General features: G+C 38.0%; 1 protein-coding gene across 20 annotated transcripts in view; it reads right to left on the bottom strand.

Moving 5' to 3' along the window:
* Nucleotides 1-53: 53 nt before the first annotated feature.
* PHLDB2 (pleckstrin homology like domain family B member 2) overlaps nt 54-19,397 on the bottom strand; it is an 87,664-nt gene continuing 68,320 nt past the window's right edge. For all 20 annotated transcript variants that reach the window (XM_059837644.1, XM_059837651.1, XM_059837753.1 and 17 more), the window contains 7 exons: nt 18,832-18,931; nt 11,495-11,702; nt 9,614-9,704; nt 9,046-9,192; nt 6,478-6,697; nt 3,846-3,931; nt 54-2,005 (listed from right to left, as the gene is read on the bottom strand). In XM_059837644.1, coding sequence (XP_059693627.1) covers nt 1,865-2,005; nt 3,846-3,931; nt 6,478-6,697; nt 9,046-9,192; nt 9,614-9,704; nt 11,495-11,702; nt 18,832-18,931 — 993 coding nt within the window. In that variant the 3' untranslated portion in view covers nt 54-1,864. The remainder of the gene's footprint in view (nt 2,006-3,845; nt 3,932-6,477; nt 6,698-9,045; nt 9,193-9,613; nt 9,705-11,494; nt 11,703-18,831; nt 18,932-19,397) is intronic.

The following is a 19,397-nucleotide window of genomic DNA, read 5'->3' as shown; positions in this document are numbered from 1 at the left end:
GACAAGCATATATGTCTCAGGATAATGCAACAAGAAAATATTTGAAACAAGTATATTTTTAAAAATGTTTATTGAAACGCCTTCATTGCATCATGCAGGATACAAAAATCAGTATTAGAAAACCTTTATAACTATACTTGGGAATAAAATCAAAATACATCAGGAAAAAATAATAACTATAAACAAAAGCAATTTATTTAATAGCATTTTAAATTAAAGATTACAGGCTGTGATCTGCACAGATGATAACAATTATCTTGCAACAACAGTCTCTTCTATGATTCAAGTAGAAACTGATGTTTGTCATGCTAGAACAACCACATCACCTGTACATACCACAAACCTGTTCATTACAGATACAGGGTTTAAAAAGTATAACAAAAATATTCTGCCAGCATACTTCTATTCTGGTTTCAGTTTATTTGTTCAGTTAAAAGCCATTAACTTTTCATCAGAGAAAAAAAAGGTGAATGTGCTTTCTTCTAGTACACAAACCACAGAGTGTGTAAGTTTCAATTATAATCAAACAGAACCTCTTTTAAGTCATAATATGACACTTTCTTGAAGTTCATTTCAATTAAATAATTTATATTTTTGCAATATTACTCAAGGACTTGGAAGTGATTTTAAAATGGGAGACCACTGCACCATCAGTATTTTTGCTGCTTTACGAATCTCAATCCCTACTACTTCAAACTTTCAGAGTTTTTTATTCATACACTGCTTAGTGTAAACTCTTGGAATTCACCTCTCCCTTTTTGTTCTATTTGACAGCATTATTCTGTGCAGATATACATTAAACAACAAAACAATTCCCTGGGACTGAAAGCTTGGCTCCAAAGAATTCAGACAGGTAGAGATTTTGGTGCTGCTTTAAAGGCAGGCAATATTTGAGAGATTTCAATAGAGTGAAAGATTTCGCTTGGCACAGAGTAAGGTTAGAATGACACTGGGACCATATTATATAAAAGAAAATTGCTGTAGAGTCCAGAATCAGCTTATTCTGTTCAACAGGGGGGATTTAAAAAACCCCTCTTTATGAGGAAGTTAATACATGTGTTTCCATTTCTCATCCTTGTGGAAAAAAATGCATCTTTATAAAGCTATCCCTCTCGGGGTTTCTTTTTTTTTACTTGTTGAGCTCCATAGATGCAAACTTTAAACATAGAGTTGTTGCCACAAAGTGTTTGAACACACAGAATATAATAATTTAATTACATTAAAAGCCATTAAGAGTTTTGGCACTGTCCCTTTACAGAAAGTTAGGTACAAGTAACAATATGAAAATGTAAGGGAATCATTTAACTCTTTGGCTCTGTTGTAACACTTAACTACTAAGGCAAGAACTGTGTGTACCTTAGGGATTCTTTTCTGTTTGTATTTCTATAAAATACTTGACTAAAGGTATTAAAAAGTCACCTAATCATCTATAAATGTCAAATTTTGCATATTAAAATATATGCATATTACACTTTTTTGTTTCACTACTAGAATTTTTGCATATCAATGAGAACACGCACACTTGTAAACTGTTCAGTATAAATTTATGAAGACATTCTCTGTATAAGAGAATTTGTAGAAACTTACAATTCAACCAAGATGCTGTAATTAAAATTGCCTGATTATCCATTTTGGAGCATTACGATTCTCTCAAAAGCTTAAGCTCATCCATTCCTATAAAGATCAACTATAACAGGTAACAATCCCCCCTTTTCAATGCATTTGTAACCTCCTCTCAATCTGAAGTTTTGGGTGCACATCATAAGGAGGACATTTCAGGGTATTCACTGGCTTTTCAGCTGTCACTACCTATGGCTAACTTCATTAGGTATGTTATTGCAGGATGCCCTATTGCTCTCTTTTATTATAACATGAAGTGGGTGTAGCCTTCTGCGCCTGTAACAATGACATCCATCCATATCCTCATGGCTTCTGGAGAAGGAGCAACCATGTAGTAGATGCGGTCATGGGTCTTAACACTGAAGGTCAGCAGCGGGTTGGGACTCTCAAATAAAACACAAAGAAGATACCAGAAAAGTGAAATCAAAGCCATTTATTGGTATCAGAAGGGGATTTGCTTACAGGGATATTTATGAATAGGGTTAAGAAAAAAGATAAAGTGCTGTACTGTAAAATAATGAAGCCACAGGGGCTAGCTTCTTAGCTGGACAGCTGGTTCCCCGTAGGGTTAAAGCGCCCCAGGCAAGCAGTCTTAAGGCCAGATACCTCAGCCCTTTGGGGGCTGAGTGACCTAGCCCCAACTACTACACAGCCATGGCCTCTTAGCAAGCTCAGTGATTGTCAGCTCTTAGTGATATCAGCTCTTTTATGGTTTCAGCTCTTTAGCTTGCTAGAGGCTCTGGCTGGCTATGGCTTCTGGAAGGCAGACGAAGGAGAGAGGAGAAGGTGCATTGGCTGTTCCACGATGGTTTATTCTGAGGGTTTTGTGAAGGGTCTGAATGCAGCTCTTCTGACAAAATGGGCCAAAACAGCCCCTTTTATAGAGTTAGGGGAGATTGGAAACTGACCAATTGTAAGGGTTATGGAAACTAGCCTATGGGGTCACAGAGAGATAAGCAGGCCTGGAGGACCAGAGTGAAGACTTCTGGTTCAATTCCTATGACGCAGCAAATACTTATCTCTAAACATTCCTCCACAGAGCTGTAGCTGGCCCTGTGCCTGCTACACTGTACCACTGCATCTTATATTGCAGCAGAGATGCATTTAAAGTGTTTGTAGCCACCATAAACACATTTTACAGCATTTTTCCAGTAGACTATTATACAGTACTACAGGGCTCCAAGCTGTTGTTTCATGCCCAAATAAGTAACTCCCCCACTCTGTCCAGTGGCTTCCACAAACTGCTCACTGTAGCAGGCACAGGGCCAGCTACAGCCCCATGGAGAAATACTTAGAGATAAGAATATGCTGAGTCATAGGAATTGAACCAGAAGTCTTCACTCTGGTCCTCCAGGCCTACTTATCTCTCTGTGACCCCATAGGCTAGTTTCCCTAACCCTTACAATTGGTCAGTTTCCAATCTCCCCTAACTCTATAAAAGGGGCTGTTTTGGCCCATTTTGTTAGAAGAGCTGCATTTGGACCCTTCGCAAACCCCTCAGAATAAACCATCGCGGAACACTCTGATGCCGCCTTCTCCTTTCTCCTTGTCTGCTTTCCTAGAAGCCACGACCAGCCAAAGCCCCTAGAGCAAGCTAAAGAGCTGAAACCATAAAAGAGCTGATATCACTAAGAGCTGACAATCACTGAGCTTGCTAAGGGGCCACAGCTGTGCAGTAGTCCGGCCTAGGGCACTCAGCTCCCGGAGGGCTGAGGTATCTGAAGGGCTGAGGTATCCGGCCTTAAGACTGCTTGCCTGGGGCGCTCTGACCCTATGGGGAATCAGCTATCCGGCTAAGAAGCAAGCCCCTGTGGCTTCAGTATTTTTACAGTTCACAGCTCATTTAAATTACAATTGAGAGGCAGGGTGTGCCATGAACTGCTGGCACAGTTAACTCCCTCCCTGGGACTGAAGTGTGCAGCCAGCCCTTGACTTGTCCAAGTCGCTGATTTCAGTGGTCTTGCCACTGGACTACAGAACTCCTTGCAGCAAAACTACTTTGCAGGTAGACACTTATCTCTGCTTCCATCAGTATGAAAAAAGCTGCCAAAACAGTGCTAATCACTGATTAGCTTCCTCTTCCTTTTCCTCCACCCCAGGGTTTGTTTTTAAGTATTTGTTTGGGTTTTTTTCCCAATGTTAGTTCTCCCTTTAATTTTACAGCCGCTACCATATTTTAGGTACTCTGTGTGATACATGGTTAAAACAGCAATAACAAAGTTTACCTTATATGCATTCTTCAGATGATCATAATAGACTTCTTCAATAGCTTGAAAATATATTACACCTTTTAATTTAGTTTCGTGTTTGTCTAAAACAGAAGAGAGAAATTACTTCAGAACTGAAATGACCACTAAGAAGCAAAAGCTTAATTTGCATTTCCATATATATTCAGCTGATAAGTAACTGATTTAGCAGTTCTGCTTCTGAAATCCCATGGATACCTTCAAATTTTCTTACTAGTTTGTTGATTTTATTGAGAGATGCATTTTTTACTTTGCCTTCTTCTTCACCTAGTTTCTAAAGATAAAAGCTTTTGTAATTTCCTCATCTATTTGCAAGTCACTCCCTTCACTGAGCTGGCTAAATGTTATGGAGGGTATTAGCCCACAGAAGGACAGATGTCTCTCAGATATATCCAGTCTTCCAATTCCATGAAAACCAGCCAGACTTCACACAGTTCACAGGCTAAGGTCTCCAGTTTGCCTTCAAGAGAAAACTGCAATGACAGTCAAATTTTCAATATGATCTGACAGCAAAATCTTTATATTAGAACATAGTTTGTGCATGTACTTTTTTTTTAAAAAATGCTTCTTCACATGTGAACTTAAGAGTCACCATTATAATTTTTCACAAGGAAAAGGAGCAGGGCAGGGAAGCATCCACCCTCCATTTTCCTGCGGTGGAGAGAGAAATTGTTAAGAAGCATCCCAATTGCATGTGAAAGGCAAACTTCCTTTCACTCCCAGCACTTTTTATTAGAGGAATATAACGTTTTCTGCCCCCAAGTCATAGTATCATCTCAACACTGAACAGTCATGCAGAACATCTTTATCAGTCCCATGAGGGATTCTGCTGTCATTTAAACACTTGGGGAACTCAGCTTACATCCTATGTATAGCTGCAAGGAATTCTTAAAAAATATGATGACAGAATGAAATCCCTGAGAGCAAACGATGCAGCTTTGGGAATCTTCCTGCCACCCCCCAGAGGAGCAGTGCTGAAGCACTGAGATACAGGCTTATGAGATCACAGCACACATTATACTAAGATAAACACAGCACTACACAAAGTGTGCTGTCTGTGCACTACTAGTAAGCAGGGGATCCACTCTCTTTTCAAGCCCACCTGGGGCCTTGGTTACCAGACTATTTCAGGTACCCACAAGCTCCCATTGAAAGTGTCTTGGTAGAGTTCCCTGAATGCTTCAGTTCAGAAAGTGCAGGTGCTTCAGTCACCACACTAAGCTGTCAGACTTCAGGCTAAGTTCTTGGTTCAGTGCACTGTCAGAACTAAAGCATTATCTCAGGATATTCACTTAGATTTCAATTACTCTGAATTTGCAGCACCAATATTTATTTTGGAAATCTACTACATATTTAAAGATCTATAGATTTAAAGATCCTCACTCATACAAGCAGCAGCATATTAGTGCAGCTGAGACTCCTCATAAAACTATGCTTGTTGGCTGGAGTCCTTGAGACATTAGCAAAAGTTTTCTGTGGTAATTGAGATTACATAATGGCAACTATAATGCACTCAAAAGTGAAACCATTAAATGTTAACAGAACTACTAAAAAAAGACAAAAAAAGATCAGTACCACATGGGAACACTACTGTGTGTTACAAGCCTTCCTAACCAATAAACCAGATGTTTAGAACAAAATATAGAATGTTTGTCACATTCCTCATTGTATTACTGCAAACTAGTAAGAAATATTCAGTGGGTAAGTAATGAATGAATGTAATGAATTCAATTTTAAGTTCCTTAGAAGGTGCTGGAAAGGAGTTATGTCAGTAAAGTAAATGAAACTGTTTGGGTGGTTTTTGTACTCAGTGTTTTCTTTTGCGTCTTAGCAATAGCCGTCCTGCATATGCCCCTTTCTGGCCTTTCTGAACAATAAATATTCAGAGCACAATGTTATTTTTGTGGCCTCCTCAGAACTGAAACTTCAAAGTCAAACCACGTGTATATTTGCACAGTATTTGGAAAAAAGTATGTTCTTAAATTCCCCATTTCTGGGTTTACCCTAAGATAACAAAGTAATGTAATGCTTATAATGGCTTGAGATATTGTGTAACACAACTTCATGAACAGAAACACTTTTAGACTATTGCGTATTCTTCATCTGAAATTCCTTACACTTTCAAAATAAGGCAAACTCAAAAAGTCTACCATAGTATGTTTAATTTCCTGAAAACCTTTTCTTCACATTAAGCATAGGACTGTGGAAACATTCACTTCAATTTTCACGGTAAGTATAAATTATATTCTGATATGAAGGGTACAAGAAATCATTCAGTCATTGAGGGAAGTATATAATATTTAAATAATATATAATATTTTATTTAAAATAAAATATATGGAACCATTATTCTGTGTACTTGTAACCTGATCATCTTCCATTTTTTCTCTTGCCTATCTGCATCTCCTCCTTTATTTTGTTTTGTATGCTCAATTCTGCCTTACCTGGCATGAGGATTGAATGCTATAGGGAAGGGTTCACATTACCTCTAAGGGAATGGATGAAATGGAAATCTAAGTTTTATCTGGTTTCCCTACTTGTTCTTAACTCAGCTGAGTTTGATAAAAAAATAGAAGAACAGATGTACCCTAGTAGCAATCCTGCAACTTACCTGCATAATAAGTAAAAGTCCTCTTGTTTCTGTCAAAAACAAACCACCGTTTTTTCCATGTTTTAATTTTCCCTCCCATTTTAATCAGAAAGCCTCGGCAGGTTTTCTCAGTGAGAGAAATGTGATAACAGGTCTCTATGTTGTGCCCAGCTGTTTCAATGTGACTTCGTAGGTCGAAGTCTTCCTTTCTAACGGGCAAATAGCGAGTCAAGGGACGGGCCTACAGGAAAGGAAAGAAAATCATATTAAGAGAAGCCTTATCTTCTCCTACACTTTCTGCTGTGAGGACATATCTGAAAACTCCTCATTAGAGTTGAAGAATAAATGTAAGAAAAATAAAGAGCTTTTACTGCAGCTCTAATATTCTTGAAAAGAAAAATCCTTTAAACTTCTAACTTTACAGTGTTGGACAACTTTGTAAAAGCCAGATATACCATCGAAGTTTCTTGAAATCAACAGCTGATAAGCTGGTAAAACAGAGGCCATAGCACAGAAAAGCTGTCATAGAATTAAGACATTAATCAAATTTAAGGGTGTGTTGCTGCCTTAGATGAAGTCCAAGAACTTCATATGTTAAGCAAACTCTTTATTTCTCTAAATACTCACTGTACAGATGTCACTCTTTAATTTTAAGTTACAGCTACAGGCATTTTTATGCAGACTATAATATATAAATAATAAGAACATGTGCTATAGAAGGAAGCATTAATAATAGGAATGAACTGTAATCTCCAGTTAGTTTCACACATATTGTGGTAAACAAAACAGAATTATTTTCTGCTGAACAAATTAACTGTGATAACTAGTTCATATCCCTCTGCAAAAGATAGCAAAGCAGTGCAGAAGATGGTGCCTCCTTCTTGATTGCAGTTCAAGACCCTGCACCAAGCCTGGATGGTGTCAGTTGGGAGAATAAGCAGGAGGAGATAATGATTTGGTACCTCTGCCAAGTGAAGGAATATTCTTGTTTTTTGTGCCTGGAGGGTCTATGCACAATCACCACCCCGTAATTTTAAACACAGAAGACAGGTCTCCCAGAGGAGGCTCCTGCTGCAGCTGAGGCAGAGGTTTCTTTGGAACAGAAGCTAATTTTAGGTGCTTTCAAGGATCTGTGAAAGGACCATCTCCCTCTCTCTCTCTCCCCCTGGACTCCAGAGAAATCAGTGTCCTGAAGAAAATAATCTGCTCCTGCTCCATTCCTCAAGTTAGCATGTTAAATCCCATTGTGAGTCTCAAATCAAAGGGACCCTCCCTCATTGCATTCTTAAGAGCCTCTTGGTGCAATAGGAGCTGTGTTGCTCACAAGAACTCTTAGCACCCTTCTAAAAGTATGCAGTCCTGTATGATATGAGCTGGCACTGGCTCTGGCAAGTGCAAAGATGGAGTTCCTTCCTCTCGTTTACATTTCTAAGTGTCAAAAGGTGCTGGGAAAAATTGGTCTCACTGTACAAAGGAAAGAAAAAAGAAAAAAAATCAGTCATTTTTGACAAATAAGTTTTTGTCTTCCTGCCAGTTCAGTCCTCTTCTCTCTGCCAAGTCAGACAATTAGCAGTCACTGACAGGACGTTCTATTACAACACACACATGCTCTAGTTTGGGATAAAGATATCAGCATTGCATTGTTGTTTATGCCATACTTGAGTTGTCAACAAATTTCTTAGAAGAAAAGGAGGCAAGCAAATAAAATTTAGCATTCCTGATTACATTTTATATGAAAACAAATGAATGAATATATTTAACTAGAAACAGCTGGTGAAACATCAGAAAAGGTAGCACAGATAAAACCAGAAAGATATTCCAATATGATATGGAATCTTCTGCACTCAAATACTTCTATTAAGATGGAGACATTGTCTTGCTCTGGTACACTAGCAATGACTGCCTAGTCATTTGCTGTACCCCATAGATATTATTGGTTTTGGAAGAATAAACAAATAGGTAAGACACTAAGCCTAAAGAAAACTCAAGGTACCTCTAAGCCCAAAGAAGAAGCAAAAATATGTAGGAGGTAATACTTTTTAAATTAACTAATGTTTCTCATGTTGTACAGTCCCATTAACTTCAGAAAAAAAAAATATTTACTCTGTATGGAAGATGTGGAGCTGAAAAAACTTCCTTATTTGTCTTTTTCCTTTCTGTCAAATGTTTGGAAATAATAATTCACATTTCAAGGCATTTTATGTATTAAAAGAAAAAGCAAAACAAAACAAAGACTCCACCAACTCCACACCACTGGTTTATAAAATTAATACACTCACAAATTTCTGTTGTTCTGGCCAAAAAATTCTGCTCTGCCTATATTCAGTAACAAACTTCATAGGATTAATATTCATACTTTATATATAAAATGCTACATAGATACCATGCTGTTATCTAACTTTAAATGAATACTTGGCTCCAAGAGCCCAAACATACTTTTAGCAACACAATTGCACTTTAGAAACACTAAATCTATCTGTTCAGCTGAAAGCAGTTCTGTTTACCATTGGCAGAAATACACTAAGTCCTTTCCTGTATATGAAGGGGAAGTCTTGCACTTCAAAACCATTTCACATCCCCATATCTGACCTGTGCTCTTTGTTTCTCACGTATTTTGACTTCTTTCTCAATTAATTTTTGCCTCTGGCTCGTTTCTTCCTCCAATCTTTTCTCCAGTTGCTCCCTGCGGCGTTTTTCTTCTTCCAGAGCTCGTTTCTTAGCTTCCATCTCCCGTTCCTAAATACCACAGCACACAGAGAACTTCAATTATATGCAAAACTATAGTTGGCAATGTCATTTCTAAGCTAGGGCTAAATACTTTTTTGTCCCTTAAGTAGGCAGAAATATATATCCAGCACACTGGACTGAAATTTGGCGTAAGAATTGCAAATAGAAATGAAGGTTCTTCTTAAGCAGCTCCCCCAGCAGGTATCCAACCAATGCTGAACAAGTTTCTGGGGATTTTGCCATCAGCTTGTCCTGTGAGATAGCAGATACTGCATATGGGCTCAGGGCTGTAGTGTGAGGTGAAGCCAAGGAGGAAGACATGGGTTTTTTGAGTGTTTACTAGGTATAGCTGGGTGGGTTTCTATGTTGCATTAGAAGAATATTATCCAAACTTACATGCCTCCTCTCAGTTACTCAAAATTACACTTACCCTGGTCTCAAGCAGCCGAGTCTTTTCAGCATGTGCTTGTTTGAGAAGTCTCTCCATCTCCTCTATTCTTGCAACATTTGAAGTGCTAGCACTGCAAAAAACCCCAATATTTCTTATTTAAAATAATAGCTGGTATTTAAAGAAATATTTTGCAGTCCAACATAATTTAAGAATGGAGTTAACAGTGTTCGGATCCAATTCAGTGCAGTAGCCACTAACAAAAAAAGAGGTATCTTTGGTGAGTTGATGAATGACTACAGGAGTTCTGTTTCTTCTGTACTTTGAGCACCCACAAATTTTACACATTTCTACAAAAAAAGAGTTTTTCTCACCTTAAACATGGTAGAATATAACTTATTTTAAATTGGTCAGAACAAAGCATCATAAATTGTTTTCCTTTAAAGGCTCATAAGGCTCGAAAATATACTCAAACACCATCTACAACAGTCTGAATTAATTTTACTTAAGGGAATTTCTGTTAAGGAAAATTAACTGCTTATGTTCCAGAATTTATCAACAACATCAGCTCACACTCTTTTCTTCTTTCACCAAAGTTTGCCTTATGAGAAACAGAAAGATCTGTTGTAAAGGGTCCTTTTTGTGGTTTTTGTATTGATTTGGGCTATTTTTTTCTTTGTGTTGCTTGCTTTTGTTTTCCTTCTGGCAATGCCTGCAAGAGTCAGAGGGAAGCACAAGAGCAAGCAGTACCAGTGAAATTCAACAGGTGTTGGAGTTTCCCAGTCCTGGGCTGGAGACTGGACTTACAGGATGGTAAGATCCTGTAAGTCCATCCTCCTTCCAAATGGTTAGAGCAGGAAGTCAGAGAGAGAAAGGTTTCATATCACTGGCACATTAGCTGAATGCACAGAGTTAGTTCCCAGCCTGTCTCCAACTATCAGAGACTTGTTGATTATCCATTTAAAACAGAAATCCTCAAAACCCAAGTCCTAATGTTTTTCCTTTAAGAAAACCAAAACCAACATCAACCAATGCAAAACAGCCCAAGCAGACCAGCCAGCAGAATGACTGCCAGTGGTATTTTCTAAAACTCTTAACACTGCAGTGATAATGACATTAAAGGGGAAATCAGGGTCTTCCCTGCCACAGCAAACAGATGCTAAGTAAAACACTACATGCTAGCCAAAAAAGCTGTCCATGTGTTCACAAGGTATTTATAGTGTTGTGACAAAGCTGTACTTAATCATCAGCTTCTACTTATGCTTGTGAAACTGCTGGGGCAGGACTGTGAGCAGGAATGAAAGCATTACCATAATGTCAGATATAAAAAATGGACTGTGAGGAGAGAATGTTTGCACACAATTTTGAGACTCATCTGGACTTTTAACACAGATCATGGAAATTCCTTCTATCTGAGAAATGGTGTCGGAGCTGACAGCCTCTGAAGATGAGTAAACCAAGCCTTTCAATGTTATCTCTTCATTTTTACTGACTCAGAAAAGGGAGAGGAAAGGGCAACATGACTTTTGGAGGAAGCCTGAGTGTTTTAGCTTAAGCACCTAGTTGGTTAACATGATGGACTTGTGGAACAGTGTACATCATCAATGGCACATGTCCCTGAAAAATTTCCTGTCGGAGGAAATCCCTTCCCTGCAGTGATCAGGTGAGAAGCACTGATTGCTCTTAAGTGATAATGCTGAAGTTTACTGAAGTTTTCCATAGTTTTATTTTCATCTTTCAATAAACAGGTGAGATGTAGTTAAACCTGATTATGAGGAGCTAGACAAATATGATGCCTGACTAATGATCTTACATTTTCTTAACCAATCAGCAGCATTCATACTCTCACAGTGTACATGTACATAGTCTCTTTTTTCATATGACCCTATGACCATTGCAGGATCAGGAGGAAAGAAGATTTACCTGGAAATATTATCTGGTGAGCATGCTGATATGCTCGTCTCCATGCTGTCAGAGCTGTCTAAGCTTAATGTGTCAAAGGCATGGTCCTTGTAACTACGATCTGGGTAATGGAAACTGTTCAAATACACATTGGATTCTGATGCTGTTCGGCTGTAGAATTCCGGCGACTTCTGTCTTTGGTTTTCACAGATGAGCTGATGGTTATACCCTATAAAGTACAGAGAAACGCTGATTTCACACAAAAATTATGTCACAGGAGCATAACTTGTTAGCAGCACAAGCATTTTGAACATCACCTCAGAATTTACTGCACTGTGACCAAGGTACTACAGTATTACAGTTAATTTTACAAGTTAATCACACTGAAATAAAAGCTTTAAATACCTGTTTTATCTATGATGGATTCAAATATATGCATATTAGTATAACTGACTTTTCAATATATGTTCTTCAATGTGTATTATGAAACTCTAATTTGAAAAAATGATGTTTACATTTTAAAATAACAATTAGGCCTAATCTGGAAAGTAATGTAGTTCAATTCAGGAATTTAGAATTTGACACTGACTAAATTAGAGGGAAAAAAAAAAGTCCTGATATTCAATATTCTTAAGTACTTGTCTGGCTGACTTCATTGAATATGAATTTTTTTTTTGTTTGTTTGGGAAACTCTGCCTTCTGGTAACTGCAATTGGACTTTTAGTTTCAGCTGAAATAATACAGGCTGCTTCTTATAGAATCATAGTTACTAGTATAGAGGTACTTTACTGGAGTTTTGAAATTGCAGTTCATCCTATGGAATTGAAGCAGATCCTTATAGCAAAATGATAATGAAGAAAAATAAGGTTCGTGCAAAGGTTCTTTTGTTATTTTTCCACAAAAACATTTTTTTTCTGAAAAGCCATCCTCCTTGAACCCAGGTAACTTTGTTTGACAATGTATCCTTTAAAAATATCTCTTCACAATTGTTTTTATCTCATGTCTCTGTTGCTCTTTGAAAGTAATGCAGACTTTGAGAGAGGTTTTTGAGCTTGCCTAATGAGGAAGAGTTGTCATTTTAACTGCTGAAGTATTGTACAGTGCCCTTTTAAGGTTCCATCTATGTGATTACAAATGCAACTGCACTGCTCATCTTTTCCTTGAGACTTTCTTATAGTTCTGATTGTTAGGTTTGTAATATTCTCTGCACATTTCTGACCCAAATTCTGAGCTGCTGGCAGAGCTGGAGATTAGGAAGGATTAACAGACTACACAAAACCCTCACATTCATACAGGAAGGCAGCTACTGACATTCCACATATTTAAGATAAACAGACATGGGAAAAATGCAGATGAATGTACAAATGCAGCAAGGTCCAGATACAAATTTTTACTAGACACCATTAAGACACTGATGCATGAAATCATGCTTAAAGCGCAATGTTTTTCTGCCTTATTCTGCCTTATTCTCATTCTCATTCCCTATCTGTGCATACCAGGTTACTCTCTGGTATTTTTTGCCATGCCTGAGCTGGGAGAGTCCCAGTTCAGAGAGCCAACAACTGCAGTTATCTGAAAAGTGTGTCTTCAGCTGAATAATTAAAGCATATCATTAAAGAAACTGTGCCCTACAAGCATTTCCAAGGTAGTTTTCTCCTCACTTCCCTCTGTGCCATACAAAGCTTTCTTGGAGATAGTTAAAGCTGGTTTCCAAGGACCTAATAGGACTCACTTGCCATTTAAAAGAATGCTGAATTTCAATCAAAAATTAGTTGCATCAATAAGTAAAAGAGACAAAAGGGACACAAATACACCTCAGCAGTCATAAATAATAGCATCACACAACACGGTGTTACTGATTCACATGTGTGGTTTGCTTTTTCCCCCTTATTTTGGCAAATGCTTCCATTATTGCAGATAAGCAATTAGCTTTCATACTCAGACCTTTGGAATGACTAATTGCTCCTGTGAAATGGCTATCAAAGAGTCATTACAGAAAGAGAAAAAAATAAATTACTGAAAAAACTTTATTCAAATGCATGTTTTTCTGTTGAGCCCTCTACAAATCCTTGCCTACTTGGAAATTTTAATTCCATATTTTGTATTTCACTGAAAAATAAACCCATCTAAAAGACATAGAGCAGCATAGCAGTGCTACAAACACTCTAACCCTTACGATAAAGAACACATTTTTGAAGAAAACATTTACCAGTCAAATTTATGTAATTCTGCAAATATAACTAAACACTGGAAGAAATCAACATTTCTTAGGTTGCCAAATGAGATTCATTCACAGAACCAAAGCATAATTCAGTGTTCTCATTTTATCTTCATGCTATAAGCAGCACAAAGCTCAAAGCTGAGGATCAGCTGTGTACCAGCACCACAAGGCTTCACAACCAACCTACCTCCATTACAGCCACACCTACATACTAGGCAGGCACAACCTGTTGTTTAAGGAATTTTTAGCTGCTCAGGTGCCTATTGACACACCATGCACTTAGAAATATTAGACTCCTTGTAAGATCCAGTACTTAACTAAAATTTCCCACAAGCCAAGATTTTATCAGTTAAGTCTAACCTGATACAAGAGCTAAAATATTTGTTGCATTGGTTTTACTACAGAGTTCCACTGCTCTGCAGCAAACCTGTAAACTTAACAATGTTGACAGCCATACTGTTGAGAAAAATATTGCAAAAACCCATAAAGCCATGTCATCAAAGCAAAATATTCCAAAGGAATTCCTGCAGAATCACAAAATCCAGGTATACCACCACAAAATTATAGTGAGGGAAGAACTAAAGGTGAAAGCTGTTATTACAAGTTGCACTGTCAAGTATGTAAAAAACCCATTAGTATTTTATGAAAATGATCCCATTAAATTTTTCTTTTCTTTTATTCGTATTCTTTCTTCTTCTCTTTTTTTTTTTTTTCCCCACTTTGTAAAGACTGACATTACCATGTCAAGATACATTTGTTGTGTGGAAACATACCAAAGTAGGAAGCCCAAGTCTGTCTACCTTGTCATTGTCACTCACAGAGCTGCAAAGATTTTTAAATTTTCTGCTCTACTTGTGTGGCTACGAGCAAAGAATCAAAAAATTATGCCTGTGCAAAGCCATAGCTCTGCAGATATTAGCATGAGTCAGAGATTTTGTTGTGACAGGTTATTTGACAGCAGGAAAAAAAGAAGTTTTGAAATGCTGTCATTATTTAACAATTATTTAAAAGTTTTTCAAGAGTCTGGGAACTACTTGACAGTGCTGATGCAACTGGTACTTTTGCAAAAACATCATGTGAGAAATACAGCTACGGAACGGGGTATTTTCATACCTTTTCTTTTTTTTCCTGAGTTTGACAAAAAAAGACTGAAAAACAAACAAAAAAGGCTGACTCCTTTGAAAAGTTTCTAGATTGTTTGTACAAATATCCCTTGCTTGCAATATATTGTTTTTTATATACAGAGCTTAGAAAGGACACAAATAATCATCTTATTGGTACCTATTGGTTCTCTGTCACAACAGCTTTGTTCCCAGCACTGTGTCTGGTCTTACAACTTAACTCCCAGCTAACCATTCCTTCTTTCCTTCTGGAGTCCATCCTGCAGTCAGTGGGACTGCATTGGCTAACCCTCCCTCCTTGTGCAACCTTCTGGCACCCAGCACTCCCTGGGAGCTCCAGGCATCCACCTGTGCAAGGTGAGGTCTTGAGATGGTACCAAACAGAAACTTCTTCACTCTGTCCACAGGAGGTCAGGTTATAAATACAGTCTGTCAAAAATACCTCATGAATGGCTACTAAGAAATACCTTTTCCCACTAATGATTTACAACAAATATGTGTTCTCTAAAACATTTAAGTTGCCCTTAACTCAGGCTGTGATTGCTGACTGTGACTGTTTCTTTCAGTAACAATTCTTGAACTCCTATGACTGACTGAACACGGTTTGGTAATCCTAGAATAAGGACTGTTTATTACTTAAAAATCCATGAAAATATTTATTACTGCATCCAGCCTAAAATTTATTCATAGATATTGCTTGTTCCTGCATAAAGAAAATGAGAAGGATCTCCATGTTAAAACCCAAGAGGCTGTTCCTAATTTCCTGATTTCACTTTTAACTTCCTTTTTTTTTCAGCTCAGACTTTTACAGTTACCTTCTTGGACTGAAATAAGAAAAAATGGAGAAAGCATATTAGAGAAAACTCCCTTTGGACCATGACTAGTTTAGTGATAATATTCAGATAATATCTTTAAACCAGCTGAGCTGCTACTGCCTCCAGCCAGCCTTGAATATACTTGTTTTCAGATGTACATGCACACACCAGAACATCTGGTCTAGAAATTTGCTTAATGCTGTTGAGCTCTAAGGAGAACAGGAAGGTACTAACTAACACCATATCTGGAGCACATAATCCTCTTTGGGCAGCAGTGTGCGGGTCACTGCTTGATAGCCAGGGCTCCAGACGGAGTGGATGAAGTGGCATTTATCACGTGAGACCCTGTCTCCCCACTGAACCCAGTTCCAGTGCACTGGGTGCAGCTCTGTGCCCAAGGTATCAGGAAGCCAAGACGCCCATGTCGTTTGCAATAGATCACCTTGGAAAACTGACAGAGTGAAAACTGACCGGAGTAAAAACCTGTCAAGTGGGGAAAGAAACGCAAGGAAAGCAAGTGCTGACTCATGACGCATGACAGGTAGAGGACACTTTTTATCTATTCATCACCTTTTTTTAGGTGAACAACTAACTTTTGGAGCAGGAAGATTAGAGAGCTTGTATTTATCAGTATAATCAGTCTCCATACATTTACAAAGTTCCACTGATTTGTCAGTAAAACTTCTGAAAAGTATTCACTTATTCTGAAAAGGCAAACCTGATCTACCTGATCTACAGGACCACTGACATAGCATCTGACTTTGTTTTCAAAGATGTGTTTAAAGGTACCTGATGAAGTTAATTGTAGTTACTCAGACTCTAGTCCTGTTGACTTTAGTGCAAGAAAAGTAAGGTTTCATAATTTTAATGGATAATGATATTCCATTTCAGTAGTCCTGTGTGGTGCGTTGAAGCAGTACAACATGTTCAGAACATTATTCAAATCTCATTTTTCCACAGAAATGCACTTTCTTTACCTTTGACTTTGAAAAAAGTTTGTTTTCCTTCCATGTGCTGAGGATGTGAAGTGTGAGGGGAAACCAGAAATCCCACCAAGATAAACCCAGTCCCTTTTCTGCTCAAACAACAAAGAAACTTCTGTTAAGGCTTAACCTGTAAGGCTGAATGAAAGGTGCTTAAAGACTGTTTCTCTGGCCCTCCTGTATTGCTGGATAGAAGTACTCTGGGATCTGACCCCATCCACCTGACTTGGATATTCCTGTCCTTGCTGAGTTCTGCACTGCAGTGTGGAAAGAGCCCTGCAAACACTTTTGTGGTGTGTTACCCGGACAAAGGAGCTTTCCCCAACCTAGAAATATGGCACTGCAGGGCAAAAGCAGTTGCACTCTTCAAGTTCCACCAGTAGCAATAAATTCAAGGAGCTTGAGGTTGAACAAAAAGGGAATGAACACTTTAGTAACTACTAAGAGAGGCCACAAATGATCCTTGTGTTCCTATATCCCTCTTCTTAACAATGCTTTGAAAATCCTGTGACAGTTCAAATAAAGCACCTGTCAGCAGCACTGTTTCCCTTTGGCAAAGCTGATGTTTCAGAAAAGGACATCTAGAGCTGTTCTCTTTCCCAGTACAAATTAATCTCTTAAGGCTCTCCTCATAATTTTCTATTTCCATTCAAACTGCTGGATCTTTCAAAAAATAACAGCCAACTAGTATGACAAGCAGTATAGCACCGGATTCCTCAACAGCATATGAAAAGTGCTATGCCACCTGCCCCAATTAATACATCTCCCTCCTTCTCCCCTGCCTCTATTTTTTGTCAGGCCATAATTCAGTTTTTATTCCTGAAGTTTCTCTCTTTCCCACTCTTAAGACAAGAAATCTGACCCTACTCTTAGATTGTCTTAATTGCACAGTGACAAAAAATTAAACATTAGAAGTTATTTATTTTTAAAACTTTTGCCTGTGTTAGGTTTGGTAACACTTTAAAATTGTGCTTTAGGGCACACTCTAACACTCTTTGCAACGATTTTACAGAAATATTTCCAATTTTAAATACTTGATCTCTTATTAGAGTTTAGCCAAAATATCCCTCTTGATTTTCAGACTGAAATAACATCACAATGATGACTCTGAACATAACTGCCAGCTTTGCAAACACATTACATCGAAGACACTTTCCAAGCCAATCATGAAGCCCCTTTTGTATTGTACCTGAAATATGTAAAGATAAGTTAGCCACAACACTGCAGGTTTGTGTAAGGCCTGCTGCATAGCTAAAGCTCAAAACCAACAAATCACAACAGGATCAGCTCTGGAAAGGAGCACGTCATGATCCTTTTCCAGCTTGCTTGTTCCATCCCTGTGTTGAGTCATCTTGGTGCATATGACTGACCTCAGTCACGACCTTTAACAGCTGCAAGTTCTGACAAGTCCTGTAACAATGGGATGGATCTAGCTCAGCTCAGGCTCAGTTAGTGCAGTTCTACACAAGGACCTCTTGCACTGGTATCGATAATGGTGATGCAGATGCTGGAAAGAATATAAACTGACAGATGGCACTGAGGATACCTCTTTTTGAAGATGGGATACTTACGAATGATATATCTCACTAAAGCAAAAAAATATATGTATCAACTCAAGTCAACATGCAGCAGACACAGAATCCCATTGCTTATAAGATCATGTTTCAGAGGTGTATTTTTTTTCGGATCCAGAATTGCTGTGTCCCTATTAACGAACCCAGCCATCTATCAACAATAGAACAGCTCTCTCCCTTTCTGTTTTGTAGCCCAAATATTTAAGACCACCTATAATACCACAGTCACAGCTTCTCAAAGTTATCTCTCTCTGGGGAATTTATCCAGACAAAAACACGTGCCTGTGAAAAACAATTTTTAAGATCCCAACATTTAAAAAAAAGGGAAGAAAAAGAAAGAACATGTAATATATTGCTTCAAAAACATTCACAGAAATTACCCAGTTAACATAATGTGTATTTTCAATGTACTTTTCTTGTTTACAGGATTGTATTTGGTGACCATGTACTTAAAAACTACACATGTAGCCACATCTTACTTTGCCAGTATCAAAAAATCAGTTACATTTAGAGCTTGTTTTTGTCACGAAGAAGTGAACTTTTATTTTGCAGACCTGTTGATCATAGCAACACCAGTTTCAGGCTTATTTTTGAAAAACTGGACACTGATTTTAGAAAGAAATCCAACAATTAAAAGGTCTTACCTTTGTGCATCCTTCTTGACTCTGACTCTTTGGTCATGGTTGCCAGGCAGTGAGGAAGTACGCTGCCACAGCTGTTGCTCTGTCCTAATGGTAAATGTCCCTGCAGGAAATTTTGTAAATACATGCTTAAAACTGTATTTTGAGATTTTTTTTTTTTATCAGCAATGGCAAAATAATGTGCTTTGTCATGGATATCAGTGTCATGTCATAGCAATCAGCCAGCTGTGTACAGTGTCTATTAGGCCAAAATGTTTTTTCAAAGGAGTACCTCCACCTTCCTTGCTGTTTGCTGACTGACCACATCACAAATAAAGAGTATTTCCACTTTATATATAACTTTATCTTTACCATTTAGAGGCATTCAATAGGAAAGAAAACAACAAGTTGTGTCTCTAGAATCAATTTAAACCAGCCCAAAAATATAATCCTTGATACAGAAATTGTGTATTTATGAATAATGTTCTACAGCACAGCATTTCCAGACATCAGAAGAATGGCCAGAAGTAAAGACGGTTTCACATACATTCCCATTTGTTAATAACCCTCAAGTCATTTCATAGTCAACT

The sequence above is a fragment of the Haemorhous mexicanus genome, chromosome 2 (genome assembly GCF_027477595.1).
Source record: "Haemorhous mexicanus isolate bHaeMex1 chromosome 2, bHaeMex1.pri, whole genome shotgun sequence".
Taxonomy (NCBI): domain Eukaryota; kingdom Metazoa; phylum Chordata; class Aves; order Passeriformes; family Fringillidae; genus Haemorhous; species Haemorhous mexicanus.
Note: the sequence above shows the minus strand (reverse complement) of the source record. Positions and strands in the feature narration are given on the sequence as shown.